This window comes from Entelurus aequoreus, linkage group LG04 (genome assembly GCF_033978785.1).
Source record: "Entelurus aequoreus isolate RoL-2023_Sb linkage group LG04, RoL_Eaeq_v1.1, whole genome shotgun sequence".
NCBI lineage: Eukaryota > Metazoa > Chordata > Actinopteri > Syngnathiformes > Syngnathidae > Entelurus > Entelurus aequoreus.
Window position 1 is genome coordinate 55,369,292 of NC_084734.1, and position 18,272 is coordinate 55,387,563.

At 40.2% G+C, this 18,272-nt stretch overlaps 1 protein-coding gene across 1 annotated transcript in view; it reads left to right on the plus strand.

Moving 5' to 3' along the window:
- The first annotated feature begins 1,214 nt into the window (after positions 1 to 1,214).
- LOC133647916 (uncharacterized) overlaps positions 1,215 to 18,272 on the plus strand; it is an 81,373-nt gene continuing 64,315 nt past the window's right edge. The window contains exon 1 of the mRNA XM_062043673.1: positions 1,215 to 3,292. Coding sequence (XP_061899657.1) covers positions 1,215 to 3,292 — 2,078 coding nt within the window. The remainder of the gene's footprint in view (positions 3,293 to 18,272) is intronic.

Below are 18,272 nucleotides of genomic sequence, written 5' to 3' on the forward strand. Positions count from 1 at the left end.
AGCCACAGTCACAGCCCAAACTAGCAGCCGGGCTCCTCACCTCAGCATTGGACTGGGATCTTCGAGTGGACTTGGGCAAGCAGCTCAAGTTTCCAGACTATGTTACAACAACTTCGTTGAGGCCAGACATCTTGCTTACATCAGTATCTTCACGGCAGGTGCTACTGATAGAGCTGACAGTTCCTTGGGAGGATCGCATAGAGGAGGCAAACGAGCGGAAGCGGTCAAAGTACCGGGAGCTAGTCGAGCAATGCCGTAGAGGAGGCTGGAGGGCACGCTGTGAGCCCATCGAGGTGGGATGTAGAGACTTTGCTGGCCGCTCACTGTGCAAGGTGTTCACACTACTTGGCATCACAGGTGATGGGAAAAGGAAGGCCATCAAGACCACCATGGAGGCAGCAGAGAGAGCCTCTAGATGGCTTTGGATCAGGAGGAGCGAACTGTGGGCCAATGCTACTGGGACACAAGCTGGGGTCTGATCAACACTGGCTGGGTCACCTGAGGGAGGGGTATGATGTTGAAAGACCCGAAACCCCCGGTGATCTCAGCCACATCACTGAGGATGTGTCCCAGTGCATCTGAGGATGTATCTTACAATCATTTCGGACTGGCATAGCCAGTGACACCCAGGAACAGGCTGGGAGGCAACCAGGAGTAGACTGGTGACGATTGGAGAGACAATTGACAGCGCGGAAAGACGGCGACCGGGGCAGCAAGGGGTAGCATCCCAACCTGCATCTTCCGTGAGGGAGAAACCCAACTAAGCTACAGAACGACCTACTGAGAAATACCCCCAGGGGAACCCGAGAGGGGGGGAGGATGAGTTCCCCAACAGGACGGATCCAACGTTGACGACTTCAGCAAACGGCTTAACGACAATGACAACCGTAAGATGCATCTGTGGCAAGAGCCTCAAGAACGAGTGTGGCCTAAACATCCATCAGGGTCGAATGAAATGCTTGGTGCAGGAGAGTGACACACAGCGCACAGGACCGAGTCCTGGTGAGACGACGGAGGAGCCCGGCCGGGAGACACCTCACAGAGCCCAGAACCTCCATGTGATAAACCCTCCAGCTCCCAGCAAAGTAATTAAGCAGTCTCGTATCATGTGGCCTCCTGCAAGCCAACACAAAGTGTGGCACCAATTCGACGAGCACACAGCCAGAATCATCGAATCAATAGCCAAAGGGGATGTCGACAGACGGCTTCAGACCATGACCACCATCATTGTTTCTTATGGAGCAGAGAGGTTCGGTGTGGAAGAGGACAAGCCCATCAGTTCCAACTACACCATGAACCGAAGGGCAGAACAGATCCATCAACTGCGGCAGGAGCTCCGGTCCCTGGCAAGGCAGTACAAGGCAGCATCTGAGGAGGAGAAAGCGCCATTGGCTGAACTCCGGAACATCATCAGGAAGAAACTGACGACCCTACGTAGAGCTGAATGGCATAGGAGGCGCAGGAGAGAGAGAGCCAGGAAGCGAACTGCATTCATAGCTAATCCATTTGGATTTATCAAACAGCTGTTGGGGCAGAAGCGCAGTGGGCGTCTAGTTTGCTCCAAAGAAGAAGTTAACAACTTCTTGAAAAACAACCTGAGCGAACCTGAAAGAGAGAAAGAGCTAGGGCCCTTCAGTGCCTTATTGGACATACCATCTCCCACTGTCAAATTCATCACCAGCGAGCCCACCTGGAAGGAAATCCAGGAGGTTGTTACTGCAGCCAGAGCCAGTTCAGCTCCAGGACCCAGTGGAGTACCCTACAAGGTGTACAAGCGATGCCCAGAACTCCTTAGAATCCTTTGGAGGATCCTGCGAGTGATTTGGCGCAGAGGAACTGTTGCAGACCAGTGGAGGCAGGCTGAGGGTGTTTGGATACCTAAAGAGGAAAATTCCACCAAGCTGGAGCAGTTCAGGACCATCTCGCTCCTTAGCGTTGAGGGAAAGATCTTCTTCAGCATCCTTTCCAGTAGATTGACTGACTTCCTCCTCAAGAATGCCTACATCGACACCTCGGTCCAGAAAGGTGGAATCCCAGGTGTGTCAGGATGCCTGGAACATACCGGTGTAGTTTCCCGGCTGATCAGGGAGGCGCGGGAGGGTAAGGGAGACCTTGCGGTGCTTTGGCTTGACCTTGCCAATGCATACGGCTCCATACCCCACAAGCTCGTGGAGACTACCCTGGACCGACATCATGTACCCAAGAAGATCAAAGACCTCATCCTGAATTACTATGGGAACTTCAGGCTCAGGGTCACTTCTGGGAGCATAACATCAGATTGGCACAGGCTTGAAAGAGGCATTATAACTGGGTGTACAATCTCAGTTTGCCTCTTTGCCCTAGCCATGAACATGGTAGTCAAGGCAGCTGAAACGGAATGCAGAGGCCCTCTGTCGAGGTCTGGAACTCGACAGCCCCCCATCAGAGCCTTTATGGACGATCTCACTGTCACAACTACATCAGTGCCCGGCGCTAGATGGATACTCCAGGGCCTGGAAAAGCTCATCTCCTGGGCAAGAATGAGCTTTAAACCAACTAAATCCAGGTCGATGGTTCTGAAGAAGGGGAAACTGGCAGACAAGTTCCGCTTCTTCGTGGATGGCACAGCAATCCCATCTATCACCGAGAAACCGGTCAAGAGCCTGGGCAAGGTTTTCGACTGTAGTCTCAGGGATACTGCAGCAATCCAAACAACCATCAAAGAACTGGAGAAGTGGTTATCGGCTGTAGACAAGTCTGGCTTACCTGGCCGGTTTAAGGCATGGATTTACCAGCATGTCGTCTTACCCCGGATACTCTGGCCTCTGTTGTTGTATGAGGTTCCTCTGTCAACAGTGGAGACTCTAGAGAGGAAGATCAGCAGCTACCTCCGCCGATGGATGGGCTTTCCACGCAGCCTGTGCAGCAAAGGACTGTATGGGAAGACCAACAAGCTCCAGCTCCCCTTCAGTAGCCTGGATGAGGAGTTCAGGGTCTCTCGCACTCGAGAGGCTTTGCTCTATCGTGACTCCAAGGACTCTAAAGTGGCATCAGCAGGCATCGTGGTGCGAACTGGCAGGAAGTGGAGGGCTCAGGAAAGCCTGGAGGTTGCTGAGTCTCGGCTGAGACATAGGGCCCTGGTGGGCACGGTGGCAACAGGCCGTGCTGGGCTGGGAGCCTTCCCCCAACCTCACTATGAGAAGGCACGTGGCAAAGACAAACGCCAGCTAGTCCTGAAGGAGGTGCGTGCAGAGGTTGAGGAGGAACGAACCAGCAGGATGGTGGGTATGCAGCAGCAGGGAGCATGGACAAGGTGGGAGGGTGCACTGGAGAGGAGGGTGACCTGGTCTGAGATCAGGCTGGCTGAACCCCAGCGCATTAAGTTCATGGTTCAAGCTGTCTACGACGTCCTACCCAGCCCAGCCAATCTCCATCTCTGGGGCATGATTGACTCTCCAGCCTGTGTGCTGTGCTCCAGGAAAGGCTCGCTGGAGCACATCCTAAGCAGCTGCTCTAAAGCTCTGGGGGAGGGCCGCTACCGCTGGCGGCACGACCAGGTGCTGAAGACCGTTGCTGAAGCCATAGCTAAAGCCGTGGCCAAAAACAACAGCAGCAAGCAACAACTTGGCAATAGGAGAATTGCCTTTGTCAGGGCTGGAGAGCAGCCACAGTCACAGCCCAAACTAGCAGCCGGGCTCCTCACCTCAGCATTGGACTGGGATCTTCGAGTGGACTTGGGCAAGCAGCTCAAGTTTCCAGACTATGTTACAACAACTTCGTTGAGGCCAGACATCTTGCTTACATTAGTATCTTCACGGCAGGTGCTACTGATAGAGCTGACAGTTCCTTGGGAGGATCGCATAGAGGAGGCAAACGAGCGGAAGCGGTCAAAGTACCAGGAGCTAGTCGAGCAATGCCGTAGAGGAGGCTGGAGGGCACGCTGTGAGCCCATCGAAGTGGGATGTAGAGGCTTTGCTGGCCGCTCACTGTGCAAGGTGTTCACACTACTTGGCATCACAGGTGATGGGAAAAGGAAGGCCATCAAGACCACCATGGAGGCAGCAGAGAGAGCCTCTAGATGGCTTTGGATCAGGAGGAGTGAACTGTGGGCCAATGCTACTGGGACACAAACTGGGGTCTGATCAACACTGGCTGGGTCACCTGAGGGAGGGGGTATGATGTTGAAAGACCCGAAACCCCCGGTGATCTCAGCCACATCACTGAGGATGTGTCCCAGTGCATCTGAGGATGTATCTTACAATCATACGGTTGTGAAGTTGTTGTGTAAACAAAAAACTAACTTTCAGACAAGAAATATTGTGTATACACACACACATATATATGTATATATATATATATATATATATATATATATATATATGACAGCTGCAATTGCAGACAAAGGATTACCTGCCCACTCAACGGAAACTGCTTAAAAACATCAGTTGTTTACCAAGCCAGCGTCACCCGCAAGGACAACTCAAACACAGAGACAAGCTTTGGACTCACAGAAAACACCTCTAAAACCCGTTATAACAATCACACAGCATCATTTCGTAGGCCCCAACTCAAGAACTCTACAGAGCTGAGTAAATACATATGGACTCTTAAAGACAATACAATTGATCACGCCATTACATGGTGAATTGTCGCATCTAGCTCACCATACAACAGCGCAGCTAAAAGATGTAACCTGTGCCCGAAATAATTTTTTAAAATTATATGCCACCCCAGCATGTCCACTTTAAACAAACGCAACAAACTGGTCTCATCATGACGACACAGAAGCAAGGCACTATTGTGCAACAATGGCCACACCCCCATATAATGTACCCTATATATACATGTAACAGCCACAGACACTTCAGGGAAACCTGCGAGACAGGCTTGTAGGGATGATATAGCCTCTGTGTTTTTTCATGACTTAACGTATATACTGCTCTACCCCGGTATTGAATACTGTATAACGGATAAACCACATAAACCTTGACTATATATATATATATATATATATATATATATATATATATATATATATATATATATATATATATATATATATATATATATATATATATATATATATATATATATATATATATATATATATATATATATATATATATATATATATATATATATGCATATATATATATATATGTATATATACTGTATATATACATATCGTAATTTTATGACGTAATGTACAGTATTTACTTTGGAGAGTGGACCGTCAAACACACCATCTGTAACTTCCACATATATTCATGGATAAATGACCGCCTTTTAGATATGATTGTATCATACCTGGCTGGTGTTATCGACTCATTCTGCTTTAGCATGGTACAGACCAGCAGTGCTCTGCTCCAACTGCTTTACCAAGTTTGGATTGGCGTAGCTCAAATGGCCGTGCCAGCAACTTGAAAGTTCCACGTTCAATTCCGGCTTCCGCCATCCTGATTACGACCGTTGTGTGTTGGGTAAGACATTTCACCCACGTTGCTCCCAGTGGCACCTATACTGGTGTATGACTGTGCAGGACTACCTTGAAAAAGAGATTCCTAATTGCAATGGGACATTCCAGATGTAAAAAAATATATAATAATGATATTAACAACGTTAACGATGTACTCCATCATGATTTTGATGTATTTCTTTAATATAATCAATATCCTCCACTTCTACTTCTCAGCAATGTTCTCCAGTATATTCACACTCACTTTCTACCTTTCTATGGTTGTAAAAACAATTCGAGTTATCACAGGGTTCACTGTGACATTCTCTACACCAACTAGCGGGGGAGAGGCTGGGAACTCAAATTTTTCAACGTGACCAAAAGCAATAACAATTAGCTGAGAGAAAGCTTGTGTCCCAAACAACTACTAAACTGGTACACTTGTATTCCGAGGTCCAACTGTATTTTTAAATGCCAGCATATGAAATACAATTTTATTCATTTAAAAGATTTTTATTTAGAAAGCAGTTGCAAATTGTTGTGGATAAATAAAGCTTATTTTGCTAAACTTTTTTAGTTGTGTTAGCTTAGATGATTATTTCTCATAGTTTTTGTTCGATAGCATTCATTGATTTATTCTTTCACTATAACAATTACAGAGGGAACATTGCAACTTTTCATTGTACCTTTGTGATGTTATTGTATCGCAAAAACACCTAGAAAACAGCAACTCGCATTGTAATTTATATGGAAAAAAACGGCCATAAAATCATGCATTAAAAGCCAGATGAATCATGAGGAACTGATTTGAGAATAACTCCATGGTGAGAAAAGATTGTTTAGTGTGTGTTCAAGATGCTGAACTCACAGGATTCTCAAGTGCATGCTCGCATGCTCACCAGTCAGCCACTGGAATGTCACTGCATAATACGATTTGACTGCCGGAATCCATATGAAAGAAACATAAAGAGAGAGTTGAGGCAATCGCTTTTAGTGCGAAGACAATGGATAATCTATAGGCATGGATTTACACTCATCTGCTCTTCTGTGGTGCTGGCTTGGCGTTGAAAAGAGAGGATTTCATCAGTTATGCTGGCTTTGGTCTGAATGTATATCATTTTGTGTGTGTGTGTGTGTGTGTGTGTGTGTGTGTGTGTGTGTGTGTGTGTGTGTGTGTGTGTGTGTGTGTGTGTGCATGTGTGTGCGTGTGTGTGCGTGTGTGTGCACGTTTTACAAATAAAGATGTATGAAGACATCAGTCACAGAAAGAGGAAACGGCAACTGAAGGTAGTGCACAAATGTAAATAGACATGGAGGACAATAAACAAGCATGGTATTTATATATGAAATGTAACATATTTAAATTACTGAAAACTTCTTTAATGTCACAGTGCAATATTTAAGCACTCGCATGCTTTTCACATCGTCTGGATTGATTTGTAAATGAGCTTTGCATACTGATGACAGCAGGAACCACATTATGCTTACTTTTGTGCCAGAGATTAGAGAACAATTTCCATCGCAATCCCTCGTTGCAAAGTCAAAAGCTTTTTAACTCGGTGACTGAGTGCGGTCAGGTTATTATTTTTCTTTTTTATGCACTTCCTTTGTAGCTGCATTCCTTAAGATGTGATATTAATGTAACACTCTCTATAGGACCGAGGCATACGTGGCCTAAATACAGTTCTAGGGGAAAAATACACAACTCAGGCACTCACAAAAGATGGTGAGAATAAGCTAAAAATAAGAAACTGACAACAAACAAACCAAAAGCTTTAAAAAAAAACATTTATTGTCAAAAAAGTGGAGAGCAGTGACAGAAAAACAAGGAATCAGTGGAGAATCTTACTATAAGCGATAACAATACTAGACTATAATATGTCATTCCCCTTCAGGATTCCGCAGGCTTTTTTTGGTGATTTTCGCAACCTAAAATGTCCAAATTTGTGGCAGCTTTTTGAAAATGTTGTGGTTGTGATGTTTTAAGTAATTGTTTTTTTTACAATACCAACAAACATCCTTTGATCTTAAAACATTGAAAACAAATTCATAAGTGTTAAAAGTGATAAAATAAACTTCATAAAACTATCAACTGACTAATTAACTGCCCTAAGCGATGTCTCCCTCACCTGTCCCTGATTGGCAATCTGAGCACAGCTGTTCCAGGTTGCCAATCAGGCTTTTTGATATTCCATCTTGCCCTGCAGACAGCGTGGGATTAGTCACTAAATTTCCATGCACTAAATTAGTCTGATTTCTTAAATAGTTAGTTTTTTGTATTTTCACACCTATGTGTGAAGTCCAAGTGTCCATGCACTCTCTCAAATGTGAATATTGGGCATACTCCCGTACACTGGGGGGGCGCTTATTTCAATATAGCGCGGATAACTGAATTGCCTTTCCAGTTGACATATTGTAATCACACTAGCAATCTGCGGATCTTTACAACTTGTTTTTAACTGATGTCCGCTGTAATATTGGCACATATTACAAATATTACCTCTCTAATGGCTATGCTGATGTTAAATAGCAGACAGCATAGAGAAATTATCTTGGATTGCTCTACGAACATCACACTACTACCAAGAGTGTATCGGGCAGATGCAGGTCGGGATGCAAAGAAAGGCGGCGGAAGTGTTTTTTCAAAGGAATTTCTGGATGAAAATCATGGTAACAAAGATTTTGATTGTCTCAAAATTCATTGAAAAGGCTCTGTGGAGTTTTGGGTGAGTTTTAAATCTGAAGGAAAAGACCATTCGTGCCCCGACTGATATCCAGAGGAAGGTTGCCTTGGTTCTTGACTATCTTGGAAAGCTAGTCAGTTGGCTTGCACAAATGCAGCGTGAATAGGATTGGGTACACTTTATTATTCACCTTTAATATACCTGCTTCATTTCATTCGTATTTTGTTCAGCAGTCCGCATTAAGCTGGCATTTTACATTTTCTGAGCTACCTTCTTTTGTTCTACCAAGGATGCACTTCAAAATGTTCTGTTCTTTTAATTTGTGAAGCAAATAAAACAGTCTTCTCTTCATTACAATTGTTGCTATGTTTTTATTGAATGATATCTGCTATATCTGTTATATCCCACACGTTGAGACTGGCCCAGAGCAATACAAAGGTCCTCTCTGGCCGCACACACCCACTTGTTTCCAATCGCATAATTCAATCAATCAACCAATCCATAAGTAGCCCTTAATCACAAGTATCTCAAAGGGCTGCACAAGCCACAACGACATCCTCGGCTCAGATCCCACATCAGGGCAAGAAAAAACTCATCTAGTTAATAGTGGATCTAGTTAATAGTGTGAGAGTCCAGTCCATGGTGGGGCCAGCAGGGGATCATTTTGATAATTCAGGTGTGCTAGTCCGACTTTTAAAAAACTGAACGCGTTCAGATTAAGTTGTTTCCATGGGTTGTAGGAAGGTTATTTAGAGCCGAACTACGTTTGTATTTGAGAAATCGGACTAATTTAGTGCATGGACACGGACTGAGTGTTGTTGTTTCAATCAGTACATACATACATATAATACATATTTATATATATGTATGAATATACTTTTAAGCACCGATATATATATACAGTCCAGTGACGTGTGGTGAGGTTCATGGCTGGTGAGGCACTGACTTCATCACAGTCAGATTTACAAGCATATGAACCCTAAAGAGTATCTTATTCACCATTTGATTGGCAGCAGTTAACGGGTTATGTTTAAAAGCTCATACCAGCATTCTTCCCTGCTTGGCACTCAGCATCAAGGGTTGGAATTGGGGTTTAAATCACCAAAAATGATTCCCGGGCACCGCACCGCTGCTGCCCACTGCTCCCCTCACCTCCCAGGGGGTGATCAAGGTGATGGGACAAATGCAGACGACAAATTTCACCACACCTAGTGTGTGTGACAATCATTGGTACTTTAACTTAACTTTTAACTTTACACATACAAACTGTAGCAAACAAAAAAGCACATTTAATAAAAAAAAACTTTATTGTGGTCTTACCTTTACTTATAAATGAAGCCCATGCGCCGCTCCTTTTGAACAAAAGCATCGATAATTTGTTTATAGAAGACTTCCTTATCTTTCTTCAGTTTTAAAAGTCTCTCTGTCTCGATGGAGATCTTCCTTTAATTATTACCTTCTGCTTCGATTGAAAGCCCAGTTTAGAAAACTGTTTTATTTTAGATATGTAATCCTCCATGTTAAAAGTCCAGGCGAGAGAAAAAAATAAACAATCGCTAACTGTTGCTGCTTGTTGTCACTTATTCTGCAGCCGAGTAGTCGCAGAAATGATCTCTGGGATCACTAGCGCCCTCTACCACCATGAGGCGGGATTACTGCGAGCCTCAGCCAGTGCGTCTTCGCAGCCGTTTTATGATTGCTCAGCACAAGAAATACGTTACACACATACAGTTGTTGACAAAATACACTGTACATTATATACCTCAGATAACTAAACTATAGAAACATATAATATAATTCATATAGCAATACGGTCTCACTGCACAGCAGGCCAGCAGTTAGCCGAGTCATTGCGCAATCCATGGTGAGGCTCAACTGGCTGCTGATCACCGCAAGTCTCTTCTCAGTATTTGAACGGCAAATGTGAAAATTCAGCGATTTTGAATAAAAATAATCTAAAACTGGTGAAGTTAAATGGAAAATAACTTTATAGTATAATCACTGGATACATATAACAATTTAATTTTTTTTTTTTCTTTTTACATTTTTTTTCTTTCCATGATGGCACGAGAGGCCCCGCCCCACCTGCCTCCCCTGACTGCCCGTCACTGATACAGTCGTGGTAAGAAGTTTACATTCACTTGTAAAGAACATAATGTCATGGCTGTCTTGAGTTTCCAATAATTTCTACAACTCTTATTTTTTTTTGTGATAAAGTGATTGGAGAACATACTCGTTGGTCACAAAAAACCTTCATGAAGTTTGGTTCTTTTATGAATGTATTATGGGTCTACTGAAAAAGTGACCAAATCTGTTGGGTCAAAAGTATACATACAGCAATGTTAATAATTGGTTACATTTTCCTTGGCAAGTTTCACTGCCAAAAAGGCGCTTTTGGCAAGCTTCTGCTTGAATTTTTGACCACTCCTCTTGACAAAATTTGTGCAGTTCAGCTGAATTTGTTGGTTTTCTGACATGGACTTGTTTCTTCAGCATTGTCCACACGTTTAAATCAGGACTTTGGGAAGACCATTCTTAATTCTAGCCTGATTTAGCCATTCCTTTACAACTTTTGATGTGTGATTGGGGTTGTTGTCCTGTTGGAACACCCAACTGCGCCCAAGACCCAACCTCCGGGCTGATGATTTTATGTTGTCCTGAAGAGTAATACTCATTTTTCATTGTCCCATTTACTCTCTGTAAAGCACCAGTTCCATTGGCAGCAAATCAGGCCCATAGCATAATACTACCACCACCATGCTTGACAGTAGGGATCAAAGGCCTCATCTTTTCTCCACCAAACATATTGCTGGGTATTGTGGCCAAACAGCTAAATTTTTGTTTTATCTGACCACATAGCTTTCCTCCAGAAGGTCTTATCTTTGTCCATGTGATGTCAGATGAAACAAAATATATATATATATATATATATATATATATATATATATATATATATATATATATATATATATATATATATATATATATATATATACAGTATATGCAGATATACATTATGTATACATATATGCATATATGTATATATAGCTTCCCCTGGAGATTAGCTACATTTAATTGAGAGTAACTTGTGGCTTAATTTACTAAATTTTCCGAGTAGCTTGCCCATCACTTAGAGTAAAAGCAGTGGTCAGGTATCTTATGCTTGCAAAAATTCTTTATTTTTCTACTCAAGTAGAACGAGCATACAATTGGACAATCAGCCATTTGAAGATCCAGGCTTTCATTTAAATATTGTTTGCACATTTGTAAATGGAGTAGCAGCCTGACAAGATGGAAAGACAGCAGGAAGTTGGAAAATGGATGTGATAGCATGCTGAAAGATGAACCACCTGTGATGCGACAATCATTGACACCATCATGATGGTATTAAAGGTCCCCTATCATTTAAATTGACTTTCTAATGACGTTATAACACTAATATGTGATTCTACAGTCACCAAACAAGATAATAATTATCATCTCCCTCACATCATAAATGAAAATCCTCCTGCCTGATGGATATTATAATGTCTGAGAGGATGCAAACTGATTTAGACAATACATTAAAAAACATCCTAAATATCCAACAAGGGTGTTTTAGATTTTATTTACTGCTGGTAATGAACACATCGATGCTCTGATGAGCATCTCCAGCAGCAGGACGCTGTATTTTGAAATACATTATAGTGTGTGTTCATGATAATGGAGAGCATGTCTGACAATGCAGCTGTTCCCATCCACAACATCATTTTTAATCATTGTAAACAAACCACTGAGCTCTATGATGCACAACACCAAATACATTTTTTAATGGCCTTTTTAGAGTACTGACTTCTTGCATTAGACCGGGAATGGATGATTGTTTTAACTCGCTGGCCACATTGGGTGAAAACATTGTATTATATATATACAGTATACATGTGTGTGTGACAATCATTGGTACTTTAACTTTGATTGATAGATAGATAGAGAGATAGATAGATAGATAGATAGATGGATGGATAGATAGATAGATAGATAGATAGATAGATAGATAGATAGATAGATAGATAGATAGATAGATAGATAGATAGATAGATAGATAGAGAGATAGATAGATAGATAGATAGATAGATAGATAGATAGATAGATAGATAGATAGATAATAATAATAATACTAATAATAATAATGAATTGCATTTGTTACGCACTTTACATTTGTTAAAATCTCAAAGTGCTACAAAGTATAAAAAATTAATATAGAAATGAATCATGACACACACTAGATAAAACAGAAACATAGATAAAGTAGAAATAAGAGCCTGAAAGCACTGGATAAAAAAACAGATAAGCAAGCAGTGCATTTAAAAACAAGAAGGCAGAGAAATTTGATAAAAGCTGTGCTAAAATGGTGGGTTTTTAGTCCCTTCTTAAAATGGTCGACCGACTGTGGTGCTCTAAGATGGTCGGGGAGAGCGTTCCAAAGTTCGGGAGCGGTCGAGCAGAAAGCCCGGCGGCCCATAGATTGTAACTTTGTCCTGATGGGTTTGAGGAGGTTAGTGTTTGAGGAGCGGAGGCTGCGGGTAGGGGGTTGAGGGGAAACTAGGTCCTTGAGGTAGGAGGGGGCGTTGCCGTAGATGCATTGGTGAGTGAGCAGGTTGATCTTAAATTGGGTCCGGGATGCAATAGGGAGCCAGTGGAGTGATTCGAGGATAGGTGTGATATGATCACGCTTGCGCACTCTCGTCAGGATCCTCGCTGCGCTGTTTTGAATGTACTGGAGCTTTTTGATGCTCTTTTTGGGGACCCTGACGAGGAGTGCGTTGCAGTAATCAAGCCTGGAGGAGATGAAAGCATGGACGAGTCTTTCAGTGTCGGCTGGGGTGAGTGAGGGGCGGAGTCTTGAGATGTTGCGGAGGGGAAAGAAAGAGGTTTTGCGCAGATAGTTGATGTGGGCTTCAAAGTTCAGGTGGGGGTCCATTTTCACTCCCAGGTTGGTCACAACTGGGGAGAGTGGCAGGTCCTGTCCAGAGAAGGTGATGCTGGTTATGGGGCATGTGTTGATCTGGTGTGGGGTGCCTATTTTCATGACCACTGTTTTTGAGCTATTGAGCTGCAGGAAGTTGATGATCATCCATGCTTTTATCTCCTCCAGGCAGGTGGTGAGAATGGAGAGGGGCGTTGGAAATGAGGGTGAGGTTTGCATTGTTTGCAGGTAGAGCTGTGTATCATCAGCATAGCAATGGAAGGAAATTCCATGCCTGCTGATGATACGGCCAAGGGGTAGTAGATACAAGGTGAACAGGGTGGGGCCGAGGACATATCCCTGGGGTACACCGCAGGTGACAGGCAGGGTGCGCGAATGTGAACCTCCCAGGGAGACATATTCTGACCGACCGGAGATGTAGGACTTGAACCACTGTAGTGCTGTATTGTTGAGACCGATGGTGGATTGAAGGCGACTGATTAGGATGTTGTGGTCGACAGTGTCAAATGCGGCTCTAAGGTCCAGTAGGATTAACAGGGAGGGGGAGCCGGATAGATAGATAGATAGATAGATAGATAGATAGATAGATAGATAGATAGATAGATAGATAGATAGATGGATAGATAGATATATAAATAGATAGATAGATAGATAGATGGATAGATGGATAGATAGAGAGAACTTTATTGATTCCTTCAGGAGAGTTCCTTCAGCAAAATTAAAATTACAGCAGCAGTGTATAGAATTGAGATCAAATTTAATAAGTAAAAAGTAAATAATGATGGTATAAATGGAAACAAAATAATAATAATAATAATAATGGATTATATTTATATAGCGCTTTTCTAGACACTCAAAGCGCTTCACAGAGAAGTGAAGCGCAAAATAGAAAAATATTACAAAAAGAATAAAAATAAAAAGCAACTATGAGAATACAAATATAACAGTAAAATAAGAATGAACAAGAGAAACTAGGCAGTAGTGACCATGTTATGAAAAACTATTGCACTGTTATTGTTTTGCATCCCCTGTCATCCTAGTAATATATATATATATATATATATATATATATATATATATATATATATATATATATATATATATATATATATATATATATATATATATTACTAGGATGACAGGGGATGCAAAACAATAGTGCAATAGTTTTTCATAACATGGTCACTACTGCCTAGTTTCTCTTGTTCATTCTTATTTTACTGTTATATTTGTATTCTCATAGTTGCTTTTTATTTTTATTCTTTTTGTAATATTTTATATATATATATATATATATATATATATATATATATATATATATATATTCAAATTTCGATTCTCATTCAGTATCGATTCTCATTTTTCAAACTTTTTTTTTTTTTAAATGTATTTTTATTTTTTATTTTTTATTAATCAATCCAACAAAATAATACAAAGCAATACCATAACAATGCAATCCAATTCCAAAACCAAACCTGACCCAGAGAGGAGACATAAACACGACACAGAACAATCCAAAAGTAGTGAAACAAAAATGAATTTTATCAACAACAGTATCAATATTAGTAACAATTTCAACATAGCAGTGATTAAAAATCCCTCATTGATATTATAATTAGACATTTATAAAAAAAAAAAAAAAAGAACAATAGTGTCACAGTGGCTTACACTTGCATCCCATCTCATAAGCTTGAAAACACAGTGTCCAATATTTTCACAAAGATAAAATAAGTCATATTTTTGGTTCATTTAATAGTTAAAACAAATTTACATTATTGCAATCAGTTGATAAAACATTGTCCTTTACAATTATAAAAGCTCTTTACAAAAATGTACTACTCTGCTTGCATGTCAACAGACTGGGGTAGATCCTGCTGAAATCCTATGTATTGAATGAATAGAGAATTGTTTTGAATCAGAAAAATATCGGTTTTGAATCGAGAATCGCGTTGAATAGAAAAAATCTATTTATAATCGAATCGTGACCCCAAGAGTCGATATTGAATCGAATCGTGGGACACCCAAAGATTCGCAGCCCTAATATATACATACACTACCGTTCAAAAGTTTGGGGTCACCCAAACAATTTTGTGGAATAGCCTTCATTTCTAAGAACAAGAATAGACTGTTGAGTTTCAGATGAAAGTTCTCTTTTTCTGGCCATTTTGAGCGTTTAATTGACCCCACAAATGTGATGCTCCAGAAACTCAATCTGCTCAAAGGAAGGTCAGTTTTGTAGCTTCTGTAACGAGCTAAACTGTTTTCAGATGTGTGAACATGATTGCACAAGGGTTTTCTAATCATCAATTAGCCTTCTGAGCCAATGAGCAAACACATTGTACCATTAGAACACTGGAGTGATAGTTGCTGGAAATGGGCCTCTATACACCTATGCAGATATTGCACCAAAAACCAGACATTTGCAGCTAGAATAGTCATTTACCACATTAGCAATGTATAGAGTGTATTTCTTTAAAGTTAAGACTAGTTTAAAGTTATCTTCATTGAAAAGTACAGTGCTTTTCCTTCAAAAATAAGGACATTTCAATGTGACCCCAAACTTTTGAACGGTAGTGTATATATATATATATATATATATATATATATATATATATATATATATATATATATATATATATATATATATATATATATATATATGTATATATATATGTATTTATTTATATAGCCCAAATATATATATATATATTAGGGCTGTCAAACGATTAAGATATTTAATTGCGATCAATCGCAGAAAAATGTAATTTTTCATCATTAATAAGTAAACTATAGACATATATTTTTTAAGGTTTTAAAACTATGACTGGACAATTTCTTTGCTTTAATGAAATGTGTTTTAAGTAGCACTAGAGTGGAAAAACAAGTTGCCTCTATTGAAGCTATTATCATATATATCTGATTTACGACACCAAAAGTCTTCCAACATTTGTGGATAAATAGATATGATCAAAATAGTATCAATCTCATGAAGATTTCCGTGCCATTTTGAGAGATAATAAGCTAGCCAGTCACGTCGCGCTAGGAACCAAAGATCCCATTCCCATTAACAACAATGCTAATCAAGCAGACTTTGTGAGAGCCAACAACGATTACTTCAGGAAGAAATATGATCCAGGACCATATAGTTTTGAGCCTGAACACAATGAGGATGAGCAATACATTTTAGAAAGCCGACTGCTACCTGGATTCATTGTAACACCATAGTATCAGCAGCATTGCTAGGTGTTAAACATAAAAACTAACCATAATAAGCCATGATACAAGAAACACTTACTGTACAATTTCCACTCTCACTGGGATGTCGACCAACGAGACGCTTACATAATTCCATTTAGATGACGATTCAATCGCAGTCCTCATGAAGGGTTAAAACATGTTGTTGCAACAAGCGTCTTTTTTTATTTCATTCATGTCTTTTTGCTTTTGATATTCTGTACATGTTGTACAAGGTAATGGTCTTCATATTGCTGCATGACAATATCTTAACCTTATCTATTTATTAATACATTGTAATATTCAGCCTGAATACATTCTTAATAAATTAACACAATATTTCAGCCAGCCAGAAAAATTCCTCCATACATCCCTCAACTGCTGTATTAGCATTTATTTTGGTACAGATATCACAGATTACTTGACAAAATAAATTTCACAAAGCATGACCCTAATGTAAGACTTTTTTCATTTGTTAAAGTAGTTCAACCGGATGTAAAGCTTAGCGCTTTTATTTTGAAGTGAGATTGGTTTGAGAAGTTGTCTTCAGGGCCGTAACTAGGATGTGACAAATACAGAAGTCAAAAAATGGTGGTTCAAGATGAGCTTGAACCACAGCGCGCACAATGTTCTACACAAAATACATTTTGTATCAGTTGTATCATCTTTTTTTTGTCACTTAAAAAAATACAGAGAATATGACCTCGGTGTCCTCAATGGTAGTTACGGCCATGGTTGTCTTAACATGTTTTGAAGACGGACTTGACTTTTTGCAATAAACTCGTGTCTTTTCGACTTCCCGCTTACTGTCTTTTATTTCTGTTGAGGTTTTATGCCATCTTACTAAAACAGTCACAGTAACAATGTGCATTTTATGTTATCAATTTTTTTTTGTTATTTTATTTGTCATACAATCTGGAGGATGCTTTATATTAGGGGATAGAATATAAATTTGGACCACTTAATTACCAGTTAAAAAAACTGAATTGAATTTGACTGATTACTGGATAATTACTGAATAATACACCTAAAATATCCATAAATTAGGGATGTGGAATATGTTATATGGTTGATAAAACACTGAATATTAAGAGTAGAGTGTTCCCCCAATTATTGCAGAGGGTACGTTCCAGACCTCTGCAGTGAGTAAAATTCCGCAAAGTAGGGACACTATTCATATTATGGATATTATGCATTTAAAGTCTTTATAAGCACACCGCACAGCTTTCACACACACCTATAAACACTTCATTTGTACTTAACCACACTCTAAAAACCTATGTAAATTTAACATTGAAACTTAAATGGGTTCTCAAATCTCAATGTACTCAATGGTACTTTAAATAAATAAAGAATACAGTTCGACGAGCAAGGAAACGAAGCAGCTGATAAGTCGATCATGTCATCATTGGCACACAAGCTTGTGATCACGTCGCCGCTATAAATAATGTGTCTGTGTTAGCGCTTATAATAACAATATCACAAATACTTGGTTAATATTCAAGTCAGGAAATGCAAATAGAGTAATGTTGGCACTTTTTAGATAGTTATATTTGTTGGTTTTATGGGCGGAATAGAGGACCTCCCAATGGCTACGCTGTAAGTTAGAAAGCATTTGAAAAAAAAAATCTATCCGTCGTCATGTCTTTCATAATGATTGTGAACAATAGGCAAAATTCCAAAACAAGTGCATTTCCCCTTTAATTTTTGCGATTTGAGAAGTGGTTCAGGAGTCCTTTGAATTTCCTTAAATATCAGTGGCTAAATGCTAAAAAAAAAAGGTACATCTTTTGGATATTGTGAGTGCATTTCGTTCTACGCTGTGTCGTGCATGCAAGCTGGTAAAAGAAAATCTTGAGCGCGCCCAAAAAATAATGAAATTAGGGTTGGATACACAGGCTAGAAGTCTTTACTCCTGGTGAAAACATTTTAGTTATGTTTCCAATTCTTGTTT